Genomic DNA, 23791 nt, shown 5'->3' on the forward strand with positions numbered 1-23791 from the left:
AACAAAAATTGAATGTCGAAAAAAAGATCATCGAGAAGGTCTTATACACATGTTGTTATATTATTTTTGATCAATAGAAAAGGTCGAGAATCGAGGGAATAGTCTGTTTCATAAGACCAATCATAATTGAATAGAAAAATAAATTTGTTGAAAAATTTTTCACTGAAAACAAGCAGAAACTTACGAAAATTAGATATTTTATCTTAACATATGTGCAAGGAACTGACTAAACAAGTAAATTGCGAAAAATACTCAATTTTAAAAGTTCGATAAGGCTTTTAAATTTGTAGAAGAAATATTTTTACTCAAGTGTTTTAGATATTCCAATATTAAGTTTGACTTACCTCGAACGCTCTATGATCGCGCACGCGTAGCGGAAGGTATAAATAAAAAAGTGTCACCTTCAAGTAATTATTGACTGTCATCTTCATCCAGTAGGTGGAGTTTGCCAAGCGGACTTTGTAAGATTTTTTTTGGCTTTATATTGAAATACACTTTTTATCACCTAATGCGAAATTTGCATCTCCGATCAAAACCCTGATCGACGATAATTACAATCCTTGCCAAGGGGTGAGAAGGCGATAATTGCAAAAATCAACAATGACACAACCTGTCACCTGCCTGCCTGCTAGCCACAACGAGTCTTATGGTCGGTTGATTTGTTTGCCAATTTACCGCCAAATTATCCGATCCCGATGTCATGGTAAATTCAGCCGGTAATGTTTGATCAGCTTATAAAGGATAGATTTTTTTTATTAATTTGAAGGAAGCTCACCAGATTTGTTAGCCATGAATCATTTATCAACATCTGACAAATTTCGAAAGTCATTTCGGTAAAGTTTTGTTTGATACTACCGCTAACAGATTTAGCGCCGACACTCAAATTTGTCACTTATCGGTATCATCACAATGTGTTCATCAAATATCGATTGCGGTTTACTGTTCGGTTTCGATTGACATTAAATATCTGTTAAATTTACACCGACCTGAGATTGATGAAAAAATACTTCAGTCAATCATCATCGGTAAACACAAAAATTTAAGTAAGACACACAGTACAATACCCTCCTGTCGTTTGTTATTGACCTCATTTTTTTCAAAACAAATGTTTCCATTTTTAAGGTTGACGTACAGAAAGATATTTACTGACAATTGTTCCACAATTTAACTTTCATCTGTTATCAGTTTTCGGTACCACTACCCTAGAGTGGCAACTAAAATGACACGCGTTTCGGGTTATTGAAATGCTAAATTGTGAACATGAGAGAATTCGGGTATTTCTCTGCATAGGTTCATATATGCATTTCTTCAACGGCTCAGGTGCGAAAGGAAAAAAATGGTGGTAAACTGGTGGCGCTAAATTTAAATTATAAAAAAAAGAAGACAAAGGCTTGAGCTTAAAACACATGAAATGGTCATTATGTGACAAAGAAAACACACAAAAATGCCTCTTTCCATTAACGAGAGGCGCGTTTGAGGCGAAGAAAAAAACTTAAAACAAAAAAACGAACAAAAGTGACACACAAAAAGCAACCAAAACAAACTCAGCTGTTCCTTTTTTTCGCGGTGTACCTACAGTGTGTGAACAAACTGAGACAATGCAGGTTAATTTTTTTTTTCGAGAATCCTCTTTTTCAAAACTGGAGATCGCAACACACAAATGGTTAAACCGTTAAACATTTTGAAATGTCTCGGGAACAAAATATTTTAGAACTCAAATTCAAACCTCCCTTTGACTCGAATTCAGATTTAAGATTGCAGATTAATTTTTAGATGTCACCTTTAAATTAAAATTTCACTTTACAGCATAATATTTTCGATTCAGATTATGAATTTTTGTTTCGACGTTGTTTTACCATTTGGACAACATTGACCATTTTTACGAGTTACACTTTTGTTTTTGACGATATAACAAATTACAATTATTACAATTTTTGAACATGATAATACGAACAATTTTGACAGTTCTAAAGATCTGGAAAATATGAAAAAAAAATTCATCTTTTAAGGTGTGTGAACAAACTGAGACAATGCAGGCTAATTTTTTTTAAGACTTCTCGTTTTCAAAACTGGAGAGCGTAATGCGCAGATGGTTAAACATTTCGAAATGTTTCAGAAACAGAATATTTTGGAACTCAACTTTTCAGCATGCGGTATAAGATTTTTGATTCAGATTTTAAATTTTAAACAACAATTTTTCATGTTCTAATATTTTGGTCGATCATGAAACATTTGACAATTTTTTGACCATGATAATTTAAATAATTTTGACAGTTTTTAAGATCTGCAAGTTGTTGAAAATTTTTTACAATAAGACGGTTTTGTAAATTTTGATAATTTAGCTAGTTTAATATTTAGATTTTAAATTTTTAATAGTGTTGAACATTTTATAATTTTGGCATTTTTAAAAATTTTGATAGTTTGAACAGCAGGCTAGCCCTAAATTGCACTATGTCTGGGATTCTAGGGGCTCAACGTTCAAACGATATCTTACACTGTAAATTTTTCCAGCAAAAAAAAATTGCTGGAAACGTTCAGCAATCCAAATTTTTGCTGGAAACCAGCAATCGGTTTTCTAATTGCTGAATTTTTCAGCAATCGGTTGTGTTCTTGTCATTTTTGCTGAAAAATCAGTAATCGGTTTTCAATTTGCTGGACTTTCCAGCAATTGATCTAGTTTGCTGGAAAATCAGCAATCGAGTTGTCACATTGGAGTCTGTTTGTTTTCGTACGCTGAAGCAAGGTGAGACTTTATTTTACGAATTTTGGTTGGATTAATATAATTATTTTTAATTTCCTCTATATTTTAGCAACCAGACACAAGTCAAGCGTGAGTTTTTATTGGACAGATTTCATAAAAGATCTAATCAGAACTCGTTTCTCAGGTAGCGAATGATCAACACTCTAGCACAAAGCTGCCACTCCAGAGCCGGTGTTGGAAAATTAAAAAAAAAAGTTCTTGAAAATAAACAAAACATAATTTAAAAATGGAAGAAATTAATTCTTTTCCATTGTTCATTATATGCAAAGCCAGCATTCAATATTTAATTTACAATTGAAATATAAATTTGGTACTAAATACAGCCGGTTGTTTTGAAAGAAATAGCTGGTTTCCAGCAATCTGGATTGCTGATTTTCCAGCAATTTGAATTGCTGGAAACCAGCATAACGATTGCTGTTTTTTCCAGCAATTTAAATTGCTGGAAAGTCAGCGGGACAAAAACCAGCAAAATTTTGCTGGTTTCCAGCAAAAAAAAATTTGCTGTGTAGGGTTTAAGAAACAATCTTTTATACGACGGAGACTTAGAAAAAATATGTTTAGAGGTCGCACTGATTCACCTATTGAAAAAATTCCATTTTTTCGGCATTTTTTCCTATTAAAATTTTCAGATCTTGAAAAAGTATAAAACATGTGCATCTTATATTTTTTAAATTTTCTTTAAAATATTAATTTTAAACTAAAAATTTGTTGAAACTGTTTAAAACTCCTAATTTTTACGTATGATTTTTTTTAAATTCTGCAATATTATGACTTTTTGTAAAAAAATATATTTCATCAAAAAAAAGTGTAGACCAAGGTTTTTTTACGCTGTATTTTTTACACGGTTTCCGGGAATTAACACGGTTTTTGACAGAAAATATTCATTTTGAACGGGAAACACTTAGAAAATTTTGAAGTTGGAAAAATTTTAGCTCTGAGACTAAGAACGTGAGACGAGAGACCAGACACCTGAGTCCAGAGACCTGAGACCTGAGGCATGAAACCTAAAACATGAAACCTGAGATATGAGACTTGAGATCTGAGACACGAGACGTGGGACCTGAGACACAACACCTGAGACCTAAGACCTGAGACTCGAGATATGAGACATGAGACTTGAAACCTGACTGAGACATAAGACATGAGACAAAAGCTATGAGACATGAGACCTGAGACATGAGACTATAGACCTGAGACCTGAGATAAGAGACTTGAGACCTAAGACATATGATCTTACACTGTAAATTTTTGCCTCGATTTCCAGCAAAAAAAATTGCTGGAAACGTTCAGCAATCCAAATTTTTGCTGGAAACCAGCAATCGGTTTTCGAATTGCTGGATTTTTCAGCATTCGGTTATGTGCTTGTCATTTTTGCTAAAAAATCAGCAATCGGTTTTCAAATTGCTGGACTTTCCAGCAATTGATCTAGTTTGCTGGAAAATCAGCAATCGAGTTGTCAATTTGGAGTTTGTTTTTCTTTCGTACGCTGAAGCAAGGTGAGATTCTATTTTACGAATTTTGGTTAAATTAATATAATTATTTTAACTTCCTCTATATTCTAGCAACCAGATAATAAGTTAAGGGTGAGTTTTTCTTGGACAGATAGATATTCTCTAAAATATTCTTATCAAAACTATTTTTACAGGTGGCGATCAACACTTTGGCACAAAGCTGCCAGCCCAGCCGGTGTTATAGAATATTTTTAAAAAATATAGTGTTTCTGGAAATAAATATATCCCTATTGAAAAACGGGAGGAAATAATGGTTTTTATTGCTTATTATATGCACAGCCAGTAATCAAAATTTAATTTTGAATTAAAATATAAATTTGATACTAAATACAGCCGGTTGTGTTGAAAAAAATAGCTGGTTTCCAGTAATCTGGATTGCTGATTTTTCAGCAATTTGAATTGCTGGAAACCAGCATTAACGTTTGCTGTTTTTTCCAGCAATTTAAATTGCTGGAAATTTTGCTGGAAAGTCAGCGGGACAAAAACCAGCAAAATTTTGCTGGTTTCCAGCAAAAAAAAATTTGCTGTGTAGACTAGAGACCTGTCACATAATACCAGAGACCTGAGACATAAGACAAGAGACATGAGACTTGAGACCTGAGACAAGAAACCTGAGACCTGACACATGAGACCTGAGACCTTAGACTTAAGACACGAGACTTTAGACCTGAAAAATGAGACACTGAAACCTGAGACTTGAAACAAAAGACATGAGACTAGAGAGTTTCAGGTCTCACGTCTCAAGTCTCATGTCTTATGTTTCATGTTTCAGGTCTCATGTCCCAGGTCTCATGTCTCATGTTTCATATTTCAGGTCTTATGTCTCATGTCTCAGGTCTCATGTCCTGTGACTCAGGTCTCAGGTCTAATGTTCTATAGTTCTATGTCTCAGGTCTCAGGTCTCTAGTTTCAGGTCTCAGGTCTAATATCTCATATCTCATGTCCCATGTCTCAGGCCTCAGGTCTCAGGTGCCATGTCTTAAGTCTTAAGTCTCATGTCTCAGGTCTCATGTCTCAATTGTCAGGTCTCAAGTTACAGGTATGAGTTCGCAGGTCTTAGATTTCACGTCTCAAGTCTGATTGTACTTTTGATTAAAGTTTTCAAACTCAAAACGAATTCAAAAAAAATGCGCAATAATATGAAATGCCACTTTGCAGAAGACCCTGACGCGTGCTGAAAACTATCTGGCATCTTTAGATAGACCATTCCATGAACCGAATAGACTCTATCAAAATTTGTCATCTTGAAAAAAAAAAATTCAAAAAGTCATAATTTGCAGAATTAAAAGAATAATACATACAAATTAGAAGACAAAAACAACATAAAAAAGTTTAAAAAAATATAAGAGACACATGTTGAAACTTTTTAAAGATTTAGAAATTTTATTAGGAAAAAAGGTCGAAAAAATTGACTTTTTTCAAGAATCAAACCAGGGCGACCTCAAAACACAATTTTTCTAAGTCGCTACCATATAAAAGTTTGCTTCTTACACCTTAAGCTATCATTTGTAGGTTGAGCCCCCAGAATCCCAGACATAGTGCATTTTTGGGCCACAGTAATGTTCAACTTTAATGTTTCGACCAATCTGTCAAATTCATCAATTTTTAAGATTTTGGAGATTTCTCAATTTTAACAAAAAGATCAAGTTGATGATTTTCACAATTTTGGAAATTTCAACCATTTTGCAAATTTTGACCATTTTGAAAGTTCTTACTAACTCAACAGTTTTCGAAACTTTACGAAATTTTTACCGTTTTGACAATTTTCGCAATTTCGACTATTTTACGGTTTTTCTTTTTTTGAAAAAAATAACAGGTTGATCAATTTGGCAATTCTGACGATTTAGGCAGTTCTTATAGTTTTGAATATTTCGATGATTTTAGGTTTTTTTTTACAATTTTGACTATTTTTGATTATTTTTAAAATTTAAATAACAAAGATGAAATTAAAAAGATTTTTCCAAATTTTGATAATCTTAAAACAATTTGACAGTCCAGCAAATTTTTACGAAAAATTTCGATAGTTTTGATAATTTTCTCAATTTTAAATATATTTACCATTTTGACTTATTAATCAATTTTAACAACTTGGTCAATTTTGAAAAATTTTAAGATTTTGACAGTTTGCGATTAATATTTCAACTTTGAAAGTTTTAACAATTTTCACAGTTTCAATGAGTGACATTCCATCAATTATGACAATTTTACAGTTTTGAAGATATTCCGAATTTTGTAAATATTCGCATTGAGGAATTATTTTAACTATTTCTCCAATATTTACACACACATAGAAGATCTCAGTGAACCATCATGTTTCTTTGAAGAGATCTTATTTACTTAACTCGAAGGCGTACATCTTTCAAGGACATGATGGCATCTTACAAATGCTAAAACCACCAGAAAGAGTACGAAATTCGATCTCATGACCTCTGGCTTAGAAGACTTTAACGCTATCTTCTAGGCCACGGTCGGCGACTAAACAACAATTTTAATTTTGACATGTTTTTTTTTAATTTGAACAGTCTTAAACAACTTTAAGAATCGTATAAGTTTAACAATTTTAAGAATCGTTGTGAGAATTTTCAAATCTGTCCAAACTACCTATTCCTTTTTTTATTTCACAAAAAATGGAATAATTTGGACAGATTTAAAGATTTTCACAATTTTAATAATTTTTGACAATTTTAACCATTTCAACACTTTAAACAGTTTTTAACATTTTTTACCATTTCGACAGTTTAGCCAATTTAGTCGTTTTGATGAATTTGACAATTTTGTTTATTCTGGATATTTTGACTTTTTTTAATTTGTACATTGTTGAAGAAGTTGAAGGCTTTATAATTTTTATAACTATTTTGAAGCTTTTAACAATTTTGACAATTCAACCAATTTTGTAGTTTTGACGGTTTCTACAGTATTGCCTTTTTTAACTATTCTACGATTTTGACCATTTCGAAGATTTTAACAATTTTTATTTTTCTATCAATTTTGGATTTTTTTTTTCTAGCAATTCGACAATGTTCAACCATTTTAAATGATTTTTAACCATTTTTTAATATTTTCACAAACAATATTGGTATCTAAGCTAATTTTGACAGTTTCACGATTACAATCTGGACAATTTTAATAATCTTGTCCATTTTGACAATTTGATTTTTTTGTCCGGTTTGACGATTTTGACAAATAGTCAAAAATTGTCAGACAATTTTGATTATTTTTTTTTTTTTCATTTCGACAATTTTGTCAGTTTTGAAGAGTTGAGCGATTTTAGAATTTAACAAAGTTGACAATTGTAGACGATTATGGAAATTGGGACGCGAACCATATTGATGCGTTCCTAGCTGTCGTAGAGAAATCAACACCTAGTGCTATCGTTCAGCTATCAATGACTTTTTTTTAGTATTATTTTGCTATCATCTTTTAATTTATTGATACTTTATGGAAACCTAGTTTTGCCATCGGGAAAATTGTGACGCTCAATTATGCAACCATTTTGGCATTGATAGCTCATTTTGGTTACTGTTTGCTATCAATTTAGGCATCAAAATCAGCTCGGGATGGTTTTGACCATTTTGATATTTTTGACGATTTTGGCAGGTTTAACTTTTTGGGACAATCTTGACAGTTTTAATTTTTTTTTTAAATATTTTCATAGTTTAAGACAGTTTTGGAACTTTTGACAATATGAAAAATTGTATAGTTTTGAAGATTTCGACACTTGGGCGATTTTAAGAGCTCACAAGATATAATCATGTATTTTATTCTAAAAACTTTACTGAAACTGTTAAGCTTAGGAAAATTTATTAAAAAGGCAAGATTTTATGAGCCAGGAAAAACATGCTTACCTCTTCAAGTTATGGTGTTAAGAGATCCGGCTTAGAGAACTAAAATCGAGAAACAAAATTATCATATCTTCTACTAAGATTTGACGGAGGTTGAAAACTCTTTTTGAGAATCACCGACCTAGCGAAATAAATCTCTCTTCAGACACATTCTACTTGTTTCCAGCTCTGCCTGCCCAGCATATCCTGCTGTTCGTTACTTATGTTTTTCAACATTTTTTGTTAACCTCTTCTTTCTCTCTCTTTACAGAAAATTTTGCAAAACCTTCTGCATTTAATTGCGAACCAACCTCACAACCACTTGCTCGACCTCCCGGCCACTCCGCACCCTTAATAATAATTGAACCCAACCACCATATCATTGACGGATCGAGACACACAGAGAGAGAGAGCCCAGAAGAGGGAAGAACACAAGAACACAAACCGACGACGCGGTTCGTCTCGCGTGGGGCGTCCGCCTCTGCTGGGCCCACAATCATCTTTAACCGTCGTAGCAGCAACAGCATCGATGCGCGTCGATCGGATTCGGAACCGATCGTAGCTGAAGTAGTGATCAGTTGCGCCTCAACAACCGTCACGCGCGATTGTCTGGCGCTTTGGCGCGTAGTTTTAAGTTAGTAGTGAGTTCAACGGTCAATCAAACGAAATAATGGTTCTCAAGCAACGGACCACAGCTCTGGAGCTGCATTCGCCGACCGAGGATGCCCTGGTCAGTCCCGGGAGTGAAAGTTTGCCACCGTTTCCGGGACCAGGTGGTGGCGGTGGACCACATGGGGACGCACCCGGCAGTTCCGGCAGTAATGGGAAAATGGTTGCCGCCGAAGGCGGAAACGATCGTGTGAAGATGAAGAAGGAACTCGGGCTGCTGGAAGGTGTGGCCATTATTTTGGGTATAATTTTCGGATCCGGTATCTTCATTTCGCCCAAGGGCGTTCTGATGGAGGTTGGAGCCGTGGGAACGTCGCTGGTGATATGGATTCTGTGCGGGTTGCTATCGATGATCGGGGCCTTGTGTTATGCGGAGTTGGGTACGGCGATTCCGAAATCGGGCGGAGATTATGCCTATATCTACGAGGCTTATGGACCGCTGCCAGCGTTCTTGTACCTGTGGGATGCAACGGTGATATTTGTGTAAGTATGCTTTTTGTGATAATCTATTTTGAATCGTGAGATCCTAGTTTAAATGCATTATATTATTCCGATTTTTCGTTCATTTTTCTCTGAAAATTGATGTAAAGCTTTATAAATCCAAAAAAATCTTTGACACGAAGTGTGCTAAATTAGTCCATCTGTCAACTCATGACAGAACATCGTATACCCCCTAAAATCGACCTATCTATGGCCTATGACCATGATCCTGCACTGATTATTTTTTTCAAAAGGGATTATCTATTTTCCTGCAAGATCCACTGTGGAAAAGACTACTACGTTTTGAATACTTCTTGATGATAAAGATATCTTACCTAGCACGTAGACTATCCGCCAGGTTCACCATGCAGAAGGTCCAGACCAATAGGTTTATCGTAGGATCGGTCACACTCTGCTCAAAAGCACGGAGGGGTTTGAGGGGTCACTCTAGGCCAACCAAGGTTTCGATCTTCTCTTCATGTGTCCACATACAAATGAGATCATGGCAAGACCTATTTATACCTTATTAGACACATTCCGGTACGACGATTATTAATGATTAATCGAAGATTTTTGAATGAAAAAGTCGTTCCAGCTGACCAAACGTCAGCAGCCACTGGTATGGTATTTCCGCCAATCCACATTTTTGCTACAAGATTTACCGCAGAAAAGGTCTAGAAATCCCTGTAGTTTTACTCGTAAGATTAGAACTACTTACTCAAAATCACATGAAGTCCACACTTTCCCCCACAAACCATTGCCAGGGTACTGATATCGCGTTATTTTAGGTGGTAGATTTTGGAGGCAGTTTTAAGGGTTGCATTTAAGGGCCCACGGAGGCAATGCATCGGCTCGCGAGTACTCAGGTTTACACCTTAATGTACCTTCTTGTGTTAATTGCCGTGCGTGTGCTGCAGGGGTGTCATTTGCTCACACAATGAGCTCAATGTGCATTTTTTCCATAGCACATTGAGAGAGCAAAACCGAGCACTGCCTGAGCTAGCTGTTCATCAATGTGCCACATCGATGCAAATCACTGAGCTGCACAGCGGTAGCCCTCAGCACATTGAGCTGCACAATGTGTACCACTATACCACCACAACGCTGAATTCAACAAACGAAAGCAAATTCTTTCCCAAAAAAACAAGCAACAGCAACAACACAGCTGGAATTTGGGCGGGCTCGGCCTGCCGGCTGCCGAACATCGTTGCCACAAAAAAAATCTGTATCATAAATAAGTCTGATCTTCGTCCATACGTGTCCTAATTTAACAGAATTAAATACACTGATTGTACAGATTTTCGTGGCATCGCTGCTCGGCAGCCGGTAGGCCGAGCCCGACCGAGTTTCGTTTGTGTTGTTGCTGTTGCTTGTTTATGAGTTATTTTCTTCCTTGCAAGCAGCCGGTGTGCCTTCGTGCCGGACTGGACGAACGATGATCGTTTTTATTTTCTTTTGATGAGAAGGAAAAATAAAACGAAGAAGAGTGCTTGGCAAATTTCTAAAGCCAGAGTTCACATTGAACAGCACATTGAGCAGAGTGGATCAGCTCATTGTGTTTTTCATCATTGAGAGAAACCTCTCAGAAAATTCGACTATCGGCGCGCAGTAAGAGAGCGAGCAGTAGATGTTCTATCGCCGTGCGCGCAGTTTTAGAAAGCTTGAGCTCACATTGTGCTTTTAGAACACATTGCGCTGTTTTGAGGAGTATAACACCCCTGGTGTGCTGTGACAGGCTACTCTCGATGGGCACACGACGGGCATAAAGGTGGCAAACCTCGAATCCTGGTGATAAGAGGTAGATCTTCGAGTCGTTAGAGGAGAGGTCAGGCCTGGAGTCTTCAGGAGGAGAAGTTTGTGTGGTCAACCGCGAGTCTTTACGATAGGAGGCCGGGTTTCAAGTCACAAGAGGAGAGATCAGACCTTCAATCAACAAGAGGAGTGGTCATTACGAGGAGAGGTTGTCTTGTGTCGTGCAGAGAAGAGGTATGTGTACGTCAACCTCGTGTCGATGCAAGAAGGCGTCGGTTCTCGAGTCGTAAGAGGAGAATTCAGACTTCGGTTCGCAAGTCGTTAGAGGAGAATTTAGACTTCGAGTCGTAAGGATGAAAGGTTGTGTGTGTGTTAAACAGTACGAGTAGGGAACTTGGTCTGCGGCCCCAGGTGGAGTTTAGGGAGTAGGAGGTATACACGGAATATATCAAGAGCCTTTCCATTGTACGCATGAACCCAGAGTAGCGAACTGGGGGGATTCGATGGCTCGCCGTGCTTTGGAGTGCAATCCGTAAATCGGAATTTACCCCCTGTGATTACCAACAAAAAAATGGTCTTTGATCCCTTCCGGAAAAACCTTCCACAATGAGGTCGATCTACACCCTTTGCAGTATGCTGCGACCTCCAAGTTTTCGGAAGACAATCATAGTACAAACTTATCACTGACCACAAATCAAGTGTTGTGTAAAAGTTCGTTTCACCATGCTTTATCTCTATCCATTTCCAGACGTTCGGTATCAAACCATGAGTAGAACTTCCTCTTTCTACGCTGTGCCACAGTTGCTACCAGTTGACCACTGAGGCCTCCCTAGCCTATTTTCTCGCGTTGTACGTGTCCTTTTTTTTCTTGTAGCAGAACCGAAATAGGCCACTGCAACAAGGCAGGCCGTTTCCGAAGCAGCGGTGCAATATCCTCTGAAGGATCATAAACCTCTATGCACTACTTAGTCACCACAGATTTAACTGCTTTTACAGGGCCATTTCCATTAGCCGCCGGACGTTGGCGTCCCTTTCCGGAACCCTTTCACCATGATCGACTCCTTCTTGTTCCTCACTCACTATTGGTTTTGGTTTTCGTAGGTACTTTTTTTTCCTTAAGCACCACTGTCTGGCATTCGGTGGATGCTTGCTTTTTAGGGTAACTCATCCGAATCTTGGCAGACCGGCGAATCTAGGTGTCCTCGACATTTTCTTAAAGATCTTTTCGCGATGACGAATGGCTTTCGACTTCGGAGGGTTCTTCACTGGGTTCTTTGCCATGCCTTGTTCTCTTGGTGAGCGTCGTCACTGTCGATAGTTTGTCCTTAGTCTCCTTGTGGATGTTGTACTATTCCCGAAGCTCTGGATGACTGAAGAGGTCTTCGATTAGCTCTTGGACTGCTGGTGTCACTAGTGGCTAGGCAAACTGCTTAATCGGGTCCCCTTCAACCAAACGAATTTGAGTTTGTTCCGTCGTATGCTTCTGTATCTTTGCGTTTCTTACTACGAATGTTCGTACTACTTCGTTCTCAATTTAACTAAAAAAATCCGCCTCCTAGTGAGTAAGTTAGTGAACATCCAGTGTCACTGATGCTCAGAAATGATCACGTCTTTTTTTCTTACGGCTAGCAGCGCTTCCGATGACAGCCCTTAAGGTATAGACCTATCAAAAAACAGAACCTTCTCTCTCAGTGAAACCCTGTATTAGCTTTAAAATCATTTTTTTATTTACAAAGTATTCCGTCTCACGACATAACTTGACGAACATAATTCCTAAAATTCACTCGGTCCATGGCAACCGTTCTCCAATTTCTCGGGCAACCCACGTTCGCCAGATCACGCTCCACTTGGTCTAACCACCTTGCTCATTGCGCCCCGCTCGTCTTGTTCCTATTGGATTCGTAGCGAATACCTGTTTTGCAGGACAGTCGTCCGACATTCTCGCAACATGTCCCGCCCAGCGTATCCGGCCAGCCTTCACCACCTTCTGGATACTGGGTTCGCCGTAGAGTCGCGCGAGCTCGTGGTTCATCCTTCGCCTCCACACTCCGTTCTCCTGTACGCCGCCAAATATGGTTCTTAACACTCGTCGTTCGAATACTCCGAGTGTACGCAGGTCATCCTCGAGCAATATCCATGACTCGTGCCCGTAGAGAACAACCGGTCTAATGAGCGTCATATACAGGTTACACTTCGTGCGAGGGCTAAGTCTTCTTGACCGCAGTTGCTTGTGGAGTCCATAGTAGGCACGACTTCCGCTGATAATTCGCCTCCGGATCTCACGGCTTGTGTCATTGTCTGCGGTCACCAGTGAGCCGAGATAGACAAAGTCTTCGACTATCTCCAGCTCGTCGCCATCGATCGTGACCTTGTTATTACTGGACAAGCGGGTTCGGTCGGTCTCGGATCCGCAGGCCAGCATGTACTTCGTCTTGGACGTATTAATCATCAACCCAATCCTTCCTGCTTCGCGTTTCAGTTTGCGGTAGATCTCCTCCACCGCCGCAGATGATCTGCCGACTATATCAATGTCATCGGCAAAGCAGATAAGTTGACTGGATCTGTTGAAAATCGTGCCCCGCATTTCGCCCACCGCTCGTCGAATAACACCTTCTAGCGCCACGTTGAACATTATGCAGGATAGACCATCACCTTGTCGAAGCCCCCTGCGCGATTCGAATGAACTCGACAATTCACCCGAAATCCGCACACAGCACTGCGTTCCATCCATCGTCGCCTTGATCAGTCTGATCAGCTTCCCGGAAAAGCCGTTCTCGTCCATGATTTTCCATAGCTCGTTACGGTCGATCGTGTCGTATGCGGCTTTGAAGTCGATGAATAGATGGTGCGTAGGGACTTGGTGTTCACGGCATTTTTGGAGGATTTGCCGTAATGTGAATATCTGGTCCGTCGTAGACCGTCCCTCCATGAAGCCGGCCTGATGACTTCCCACGAATCTGTTTGCTTGAGGCGTTAGGCGGCGGAGTAGGATTCGGGACAACACTTTGTAGGCGGCATTGAGGACAGTGATCGCTCGGTTTGGTAATGACCATCAATTGGCACAATCCTTCTTGCTCTTGCTACCATGACTTGATTAAGGGCTCTTCTCGTATTCTTGGAAAGCGACTCCATAGTCGCTCGTCAAACCAGACTACCAAATGTGGTTAGATGCCGCTGCCCATAGCGTAGAGGACAGCCTCCAAGTCTTCTAAACCTACGGTCATGAGATTGAATCCCGGTCACGGCATATATTTAAAGTACACTTTCAGTAGATCGGTTGTTTTAGCATTTGTAAGATGCTAGCCATCATATCCTCGAAAGTTGTTCGGTTGGAGTTGAGTAAAAGGAATCTCTTCGAGAAAACATCAAGTTGTGTTTGTGTTTGCTTTTAAAAATAATATGTGACATTCATGATTGATTCATGTCCCTTTCTATAGTAAGTTCTGGTAAAATTTAGAAATCACACACACATATCGGACTCAGGATATCCTTTTTATTCTCAAACGCAAATTCAGAATTCAGAACTTCTGATATCGAACTAACGTTTTTCTTTTTCATAAACCCTCCAGACCAAGCACCAATGCCATCATGGGCCTCACGGTGGCCAGCTACGTGTTTCAGCCGCTGTTCGCAGCCGGCTGTTCCGTTCCAACCATCGGGATGCAGCTGTTTGCCGCCGTCATGATCTGCGGCCTAACTTACATCAACGCGTACGACGTGCGGATAACGACCAAGATGCAGAACTTCTTCATGTTCACCAAAATTGGAGCCCTGGTGCTGGTCATCATCGTGGGGGTAGTTTGGATGAGCTTGCCCGGGGGAACGGAAAACTTCGAAAACGCCTTCGAGAATACGGAAACCGACCCCGGCAAGCTGGCCGTTGCCTTCTACTCCGGCATCTTTTCCTATGCTGGATGGTAAGTTTGAAAAAATGTAATTTGAGAGTCTGTTTACTAAAATGGTTTAATTTTTTTGTAGGAACTATCTGAACTTCATGACCGAGGAGCTGAGGGATCCGTACAAAAACCTCCCACGAGCCATCTACATTTCGCTGCCCCTGGTTACGGGTATCTATGTGCTGGCCAATATGGCCTACGTAGCAGTTCTCACCCCGCAACAGATTCTGGCTTCGGATGCCATTGCCGTGGTAAGTGGATGGTTGCTTGACCTCGCTTGATCTCGGCAAACCTATCTATCTATTACATTTGAGTCGGCTACCAACTAAATCAAACACGATCAATTTGACCGGTACTAGTCTAGTCAATTAAAGAGTGTCGGCAATCACGCTGATGTCTCCAATTGACAGCGTGAGATAATTTAGAGGAAAATGATTGATCGCTGCCGACAATCGAGTTGGATAAATGTGCCATGTGATAGGTATCTTGTTATCAAGTTCAATTGCCTCCATACTACTAGCTCATATTTAAGAATCTAGAGAATAGGACAGACAACTAATCTTAAATTCTTTTTTGCAGACCTTCGCTCAGAAAGCGATGGGCTGGGGTGCCCTGGTAATGCCAATCCTGGTGGCCGTTTCAGCCTTCGGTGGCCTCTCCGTTCACATCATGACCTCGTCCAGGATGTGCTTCGTCGGTGCCCGCAACGGTCATATGCCCGAAATCCTGTCCCACATCAACGTCAACCGGTACACGCCTATGCCATCGTTGGTGTTTTTGGTCAGTTGATCGTCGAATTCTAATTCAAATTTTAAATTAACGATTTATTCCCTACAGTGCATCCTGTCCCTGTTCTATCTGTTTATCAGCGACGTGTACGTGCTGATCACCTACAGTAGCATCGTCGAGTCGTTCTTCATCATGCTGTCGGTGAGTGCGGTGCTGTACTTCCGGTACACCCGGCCAGACATCAACCGGCCCATTCGGGTGCAGCTCTGGATTCCGGTTGTATTCGTTATCATTTGTGCGTTCCTGATTGTCGTTCCGTGCTACGTGGCACCGTACGAAGTGGGCATGGGAGTGGCCATCACACTGGCTGGCATTCCGGTGTACTACATCGGAGTGGCTTGGAAGAACAAGCCGGCCGGTTTCGAGGCCGTCCTACGAGGGGTGACCCAATTCTGCCAGAAAATCTTCATGACCGCCAAGGAAGAGGAAGAAGAAAACGAGAGTTGAACACCGACGATTCTTTCATTCTTGAATAAAGACCCTACATTTGATGTGGATCAAGGATCTGAACACGGGTGCAACAGCTTGGAAAGTTGTTCATCCGGCAGCCAGTGACAAGAGCAATTTCCAACAGACAGACAAAACACACCTGGGAGCCATGGGAGTTGTTCTCTTCGTTTTACTTTAAAAGTAATTTTCGTTTTATGTTTTTCCTGTCTAACAATCATCAGTGTATGTAAAAGTGCCAAAAATTTCGTTTTAAATTTTGTTTGTGTTTTTGTCGATTGAAAACTCGTCAGTTTAATTTAACTTTTTTTTTAATATAAAACTAAACTTTGAATTCTCCCCAACACACTGTACATGATATACGTATTTCTCTATGATTGACTTAGTTTATTGATTACGCCAGTACGTTTTCCTTGTAAGAAATAATAATGGCAAATTAGGTGGTAAACTATATCCAATTGATTTTTGAATTTGCTTCCTGTCGTATAAAATGCAACTTTAGATTTTACAGTTCAAATATTCTACATTTCTACAGTTTTTCCATCAAGTTTGTTGACACTCCACCATAAATAACCTGTACATAAAAGATACGATTGCTGCACGTGCATAATTACAGTTCAGTTTTGCTAGATGGACTGATTCAGTAGCCGGCAAAAAAAAAACTATCGCTTTTACTTGTGTCGTCAGGAATAAATGTTACTTTGAAAATGCAAAAAAAAATCAGATAATAAAGCATTTACCTACAGTAGCTACATTACATTTAAGATTTAAAAAAAAACGGAACATGACAAAAAAAGATCGTGTGGCTAAAATGGGAATCTATTTCCAAAGCCTCGAAGTAAATCCATAGTAGCTAGGATTATCTATATTGAAGAAAGAATGAAAGTAACGCGTGAGCGCTTCTTGTGAGGAATGAAATATGATTTGAGTGATGCCGTAAGAAAACAGTCAGCGTAGAGGTAGAGTCAAGTCAATTCGACAATATATGAAATCAAATGATTGAAATCTGCTGCAGTCATTGCAATGCTTGATGACATTGACCTTGTAATCGGTTTATTCTGAATCTGTCTGCTATTCTTCTTATACCAACATGGACAAAACATGTGAGCATCCTTGAAGTCAAAAGCCTTTCAACTTTTTTTTCTTTCAACATAATTTCTGTTAAAAATTTTAGAGTGTCGCAGAAAATTCTACGGACGCGAAAGATACTGGAACAAGGGTAGAACTGAACGAACTCTCTAGCTGGAGAGGAGAAGAAGAGCCGCTGACAATAAAGATATCCGATAGTGATATGACATTTCTAGTCGCCTCAGCAAACGAATGTTTGAATATCGCAAAAGACCAAGCAGATCTGTTCGAATATAGGACTGAGCCTTCAATCAACTCTTCTGAGTCCCGAAAAGCTACCTTGAATCGATTGCGTTTCTGTTGAAATGCTAAAAGCCACCCTGCGGATACAGCGTCATTTCCAGGCTATGTAGAGGTCCTCAGGAAAAATGACCCAACAGAGTGTGGCAACTGGCGTGGAATAACGTTGATATTAACAAGGCGCAAAGGCAAATCAAAAAGATATAAGGTACACCGGGGCAAGTGCAAACGGTTTTCACCATAGTTCAACTTTCACATGTCCTAGAAAAATATGTAAATCTTCAAAAATTATCAATTATCGTTCGTTGCATCATTAAAATGGTTCTCAACAAATTCCCGTAGAAAGTGAAAAATTAAAAAATGTTGATAAAAAGTAACGGCACTTTTGTGAAAAAATTTCTAAGTTTGCACCTGCCCCTTTTATGGGGGCAAGTGCAAACGCAATGCTTTTTCCAAACTTATTCAAAGATGCGTCAGTGTATCGTTACTAAAACGAATTTAATACATGTTCCGGTATGTTTTATCAACTTTTTTGATGTATTTGCTGTTTTTCTGCTATATTAATTACTTTTTGGAACTTCAGTTTTGCTGACTGTTGTTTGAAGCAAAAGACCTTCATTTGCCAAGGCATTACGGAATTTTGAATATCCGCTTCAGATACAACACTTTGGATACCCTTTCTGACCACTCTAATATAATGCTGAACCATTTTTGAGATGATTTTTTTTAATGTCTGATGTTACATGGCTTAAAGGTGCGTTTGCACTTACCCCGGTAGTGTCGTTTGCACTTGCCCCGCAGTGTGGGTTGACAGGAGTGAATATTATTTTCACAATTTTTAGGGTCTACTGAAAATTTATCATAAATTTTCGGCTTTCACCTGAATATCAGTCCCAAACACTCACCTTTCGACGAAAAATCGGATTTGAATGCCCTTTTTTGTAGCCAAAAAAAGCAAAACAAAAACACACTTTTCATGTCTAGTACGTACTTGAATTCGTGTGTAATCAAACAGTGCCGTGTTTTTAGTGAATAATTGAAAGAAAGTTTAGTTTATCTATGTCAGATTGTTGGTTTGGACAACAACAACAACTTCTAGAAGAAGAAATATTTTTTAATTTTTTTGTAACAGAGGAAAGTTGATCGTTTGCACTTGCCCCGAGTTTGCACTTGCCCCGGTGTACCTTAATCCTCATAAGCTACGGAGCATATGCTCTGACAGATGATCTCACGATGATACTTCAGTACGTAACTAACGATCCAAAGTGCCTGGCGCCCACAACTGACTTAGTTGGTTCAAAACCGGCCACTGGCTACTGAGTCCTTATATCACCGAGTAAAACTCGAAAAACAGATTTTTTCAAGAAACCTCTGTAGTTTTGAGGTCAGCGTTTTAGACAGGAAAATGTCAAGGACGTATGTTCCAATCAAGGTCTTGCATCAAGATTTTCAGTTCAGTTCTTAGGGTCACTTTAACCAAACCAATCTGCTGAGTACTAAACCTGCTGAGTTGTATAACCTTGGTGGTCCACAGGGTTTCATTCTTGGCCCAGTTCTTTGGAAGATGTACAAAACGAGATTTGAATGGTTGAGTTACAGAAAGTTGATTTCTGGACGAAACTAACTGGTAATACTTTAGATGAAGAAGTACCACTAATCAAATGGCGTTCGGATACTCAGAAAACAATGAAAACCCCGAACGAATCTAGACAATAATATCAGATTTTTGTTTTGTTCTTTTATTGTTGGTTTTAATCCTGCCCCAATACATACCGAAGGGGCGGTGAGTCATTCATATTGATACCGCGGGTATATTAACCGTTGTTCTGTTAACGCAACACGTTTTGTCTGTTGTTTCTTTTCTTTTGCAATTCCACGGTATCCACGCTTCCTTTCTCTTTTGACTATATAAACCGCAGCGTTTGTTGTGTTTTTAGTTAATGGATTTTATTAGTTTTTTTTCATTTCTTCCAGGTGTATATGTAATATATAATATGTTCCTTTAAATATACATACAATATATAATTTAAATGATTTTTGTTTTATTTTCTTGAATATCTTTTTTCAATTTTTCTCCCCTAACGCACTTTTGCGAAATATGAAAACAAAAAAAAAATGATAATAAATACTTTTCAGAAGCGCAAATTTAAAAATTGAATTCGAGAAAAATAATTTGGAAAAAAGCGGTGGTGTTTCAATGCTCATAGATTTCATTTTTTTTTTTCAAACATGTGAGTGTATTACTTTGTGTTTTTAATATTTTTTCTTGCTTTTAAATACGAGCCCTCAATCCTAATGAATCATTCTGGATTCACACACATCATTCATCAGTAATAATTTTTCTGTTGATTTTGATAGGTAAGCTATTTCGCCCAAAAAAAGATTTGCAGAGAATGTGCGACTGGTTGAATATTGTCCTTTTAAATTTTTTACCAATTTTTTTCTTCAAAAGTGTAGATACCTAAAAGAAATAACACATTTTAAGTTATACAACACCATCTGACCAACGCACAGTTGTTGTCTTATTGTTTATCTGTTTAACGGATTAGTTTATTATTCAAAAAAAAAATCAAAAACAAAACTACTGCCGGAAACAATTTAACTTTGGTTTTTAGTGGCTTTAGTTGAAATTGTTTATTTGTTTTATTAGTTGAAGACTTGGACCGGAATCTCTTACAGTCTAGATTTATTGAAACCGAAAGTTTGATGAGTATAATTTTTTTTCTTGTCCATGTTGTTGCAATGAAGATGATTTTATTCACTGAAATTTAAAAAATGATTGATGAACTGTTGAGGTTTCACTAATAGATGGCGTTGTGTCTCACAGTTATTCTAACGTGTTTTTCTCTCAAACTTTTATTGGAAACTAAAATTTTTATCATCAATCGGCGATGGTTTGGAAGTTGTATAAATTCGTTCGAAATTGGTTGTTTGTTTTTATTAAGCTTCAATTAATCGTTTCTTCTAGTTTTCTTTTGTTTCACAACTGATCCTTATAGCATTTGAAGGAAAATTCAAGCAACTACTACTGAAATGAAATCTCACTATAATAACACTCACATTAAAAAAACACGCGCGCATTCCTTTCTTTTAAGCAAGACTGTTCGTTACTTAATTCTAACGATGAAAGCGATTCTTTTTCATTTCCAACCAACTCTTTTGTTAAGCGTATGATGTTTGATGATTGATTTTAACTTTTAACTTAATTTTTTTTTCATAATTCGGCTTCGGAAAAATTCAATAAAAATCGTTCGAAAACAAAAGATGAAAACCCAAAGAAACGGAAAATTGAACTTGAAAACAAAAAAAAACATTCAAATAGAATTTTAAAGAAGTTTTATGGCACCATATTTTGAGTTTTTCTAATCGGATTTGTCGTGCGTCGTTTCGAGTTCGAGTGAGTTTTTGCAAATGGTCGTTGTTGAGTCATCAACTGACAACCACATCTGGTGGTGAGTATCTGAAGCTATTGACAACAAAATTGAAATTTATCATAGCTTGAGTTTGTTGTCAGATTCGTGTCAATGCAAAATGCTACAAAAGAGGCTCTTTCAATTCAATTAATATACTTAACAAATTCCCTCAGTTCGATTTATGCTTTTATTTTAAAGATTAAACTTAGTTAAAAACTATGAAGTACGGATTAAGCTCGTGTTCGAATTATATTTGAGAAGCGAATCACATTTTCGTTGCTGTCAATACAGATTTATTCGAATCAACCTCGTTATCGAGTTCCTACTAAAGCAGTATCGTGGAATATTCGTTTTAAGTTAGTTTAGGAAACAGTTTTTATGAGCTAACTAACACAAATAAGAAAGATTGAACACGCTCCACAGTTCTCAATTTGTAAAATTAATGTTAAAATACAGTAACATCGTTTCGTTAGACTTCGATCTGTATCGTAAATTGGAAATCGTTCTAGGAAAAACAACAAAAACTTTTCAACTAACGATTCGAAATTTTTGAAAAATAAGTGAGAAAACTTCAGCCAAGAAACTGTGTTTGAACAAATTTTTCCTCTCTTAGAGGTGAACGCCAAAAAAAGTACTACTGGGTATCAATTTGATCATCTCAAATGGGAGCATACTTAAATTGGTGATTTGAAAGTATTAGTCTTTTTAGAAGGAAAAAATCTTCCAAACCATTTTCTTCAGAACTGATTTTTCATCCTATTTTGTTTTCAAATTTTGGAATCGATTTTAATTAGATACAAGTGTTATTTAAAGTTTAGAACAACAACCGACTAACTCAAACTCACGCACATTAAAAAAAAATACGAAAAACTTATGTACTATAAACTAGTAAAGGTAGAAGGAGTCTAAATTGATTGATCTCTCTAAAAAAAATCAAATTAAAACGAAGTAATGAATGATGTGAGCTTGGGGTGCCTCTGATGTGTGTTGAATAACATTTTCTCCGAAAAGAGCGACACGTGTGAGTGAGGATGAAAATTTTATTACATGTGTGTCTTTGTGTTGCGCCAATATATGTATAATGCAATATGCACTAAAATGATTTCTTCTTACGACCTAATGACTTAGCTTGGGATGTTGTTTGTTTTAGTTTATTTTTTGTTTTTGCCTGTTTTTATAAGAGATTATACTCACTGACTCTGATGTGTTATTTGATTTGATTTGATTTGTGTTCTTTATATGTACTTTTGCTCTTCAAATAGTAGATGTGTGTTTTAGCAAGTGTAATGGAGAGGATGGAAGCTTTACTCTCTTATATGTATGTATTTATTATGTTAGCCGTCTACTACTCCACGACCGAGACCGGCTGGAATTAACAACTTTTTGCTTTCTGTTTTTGCCTATACATGTACATATGCTAGTAATGGCTATCTCTTTCACTTTAAATATTTATATTAATCTATAAGTATATGATAGTGTTGGCTTTAGCAATCAAACAATGGTTATCAACACTGTTGTTGGTTGTGTGCTAGTGCTAGTGAGTATAGATGTTGATGGCGTCTGCTATCTTATGCTATAGAGTAGGTAATTGTTTGGAATAGTTAAAAACAAAAAAAACATGAGCAACCTTAGCGCCAAATACGCTCCTATTGTTCATGTTAGAAAGCGATCAAGACACACACAGGCATGCGCAAGCGCACGCAGCGAAGCTAACGAAGTTTTTCACATCTACTTGTTAGAATTTCTTAGGCGACCGTGAGAAATCCTTTTGCTGAGTTGGAAATTCCTACACAGGTATAAGTATTAAATTTTCCTCTCGAAGATGTGTATAATACGAATTTCCTACTTCTTGTTGTGGTTTGCCTACTATTTTACAACTTTTTCTGCTTCGGTTTCCCCTTTCTACATCTCTTCTACTACCATCTAAACTTAAACTTTCTCAGTTTAGTCGTGTGATTTTTACAAAAATATTCTTGTTTTGTGTACAGTTTATCATTTTTTGAATTTCTTATTACCTAAAGGGACAGTAACATTTTTAGCTTGGAAACTAGTAATATTCGAGGATCATACTTTTTTCTCTGGTTAGAAAAGGGGAAACCTCACCTTAAACCTACTAGCTCTACTCTTTTTCTCGGCAACTCTTTCGCCTATTTAATTCTACTATACAGAACTCTGAAGGGTTGTGGGATGTTGAGTGATGTTTTTCTTCAAGATTGGCTTTTTGTTTCCTAGAGAGCACAGCAACGAGCAAGCTTCAAAGCTCAAAAGCGCAAACTTGACTACTTACGGCTTCCAAGCCGGTTGCTTCCGTACAGAAGGTTACGTGGACAGTGCTTTTCCCACCGAAACGGCCGCAGATCGACGTAGTTTGCTGATCGAAGTTGGGGTGGCAAACTTACGGTTGGCGGGCGTCGAAGTCGATTGTTGATGTTGTTTGACTGGAGTTCGAACTGCTGCCGATGGAATTTTCGACGATGGAGTTGCCGGTTTCAACTTTCCACCAGCAACAGAAGTCGCCTTCGGGCTGGGATCAGTCTGACCTAGTGGTAATCTGGTTATCGTTTCGTAGTGGTGGTAGTAAGTAAGCAATTTTGTTGTTAAGCGCAACGAACAGATGAAAGCAAACACAAGTGGATCCGATGATGTGGATTGTAGGAAGATTTTCGAGGAGTTCATGAAATAATACAAAAAAGGATCCCGGAGCGAAAAATGTAACAAGCCATCCCGATGAAAACATAAATTCGTCAATTTAAAATGGGAGAGGAGATAGGGCAGGATAAGAAAATTCGACAAACGAAGAAACGGAGTCAGATAGAACACAACACAAAAACGGGAACAGAAAGATTGGGACACATTACAGGCAGACAGACAGAGATTGTTGTTG

General features: G+C 38.0%; 2 protein-coding genes across 12 annotated transcripts in view; one reads left to right on the forward strand and one right to left on the reverse strand.

Annotated features, from left to right (window-relative positions):
* Positions 1-17131, forward strand: part of LOC129738940 (Y+L amino acid transporter 2) — a 36580-nt gene extending 19449 nt beyond the window's left edge. The window contains exons 2-6 of the mRNA XM_055730269.1: positions 8365-9245; positions 14564-14911; positions 14973-15141; positions 15470-15670; positions 15728-17131. Coding sequence (XP_055586244.1) covers positions 8764-9245; positions 14564-14911; positions 14973-15141; positions 15470-15670; positions 15728-16126 — 1599 coding nt within the window. The 5' untranslated portion in view covers positions 8365-8763 and the 3' untranslated portion in view covers positions 16127-17131. The remainder of the gene's footprint in view (positions 1-8364; positions 9246-14563; positions 14912-14972; positions 15142-15469; positions 15671-15727) is intronic.
* A 2067-nt stretch (positions 17132-19198) lies between these two features.
* LOC129750010 (uncharacterized) overlaps positions 19199-23791 on the reverse strand; it is a 97832-nt gene continuing 93239 nt past the window's right edge. For 10 of the 11 annotated variants that reach the window (XM_055745257.1, XM_055745240.1, XM_055745245.1 and 7 more), the window contains one exon: positions 19199-23458. In XM_055745257.1, coding sequence (XP_055601232.1) covers positions 23227-23458 — 232 coding nt within the window. In that variant the 3' untranslated portion in view covers positions 19199-23226. The remainder of the gene's footprint in view (positions 23459-23791) is intronic. The other variant, XM_055745214.1, reaches the window with a different exon arrangement.

Source organism: Uranotaenia lowii, chromosome 1 (genome assembly GCF_029784155.1).
Source record: "Uranotaenia lowii strain MFRU-FL chromosome 1, ASM2978415v1, whole genome shotgun sequence".
NCBI lineage: Eukaryota > Metazoa > Arthropoda > Insecta > Diptera > Culicidae > Uranotaenia > Uranotaenia lowii.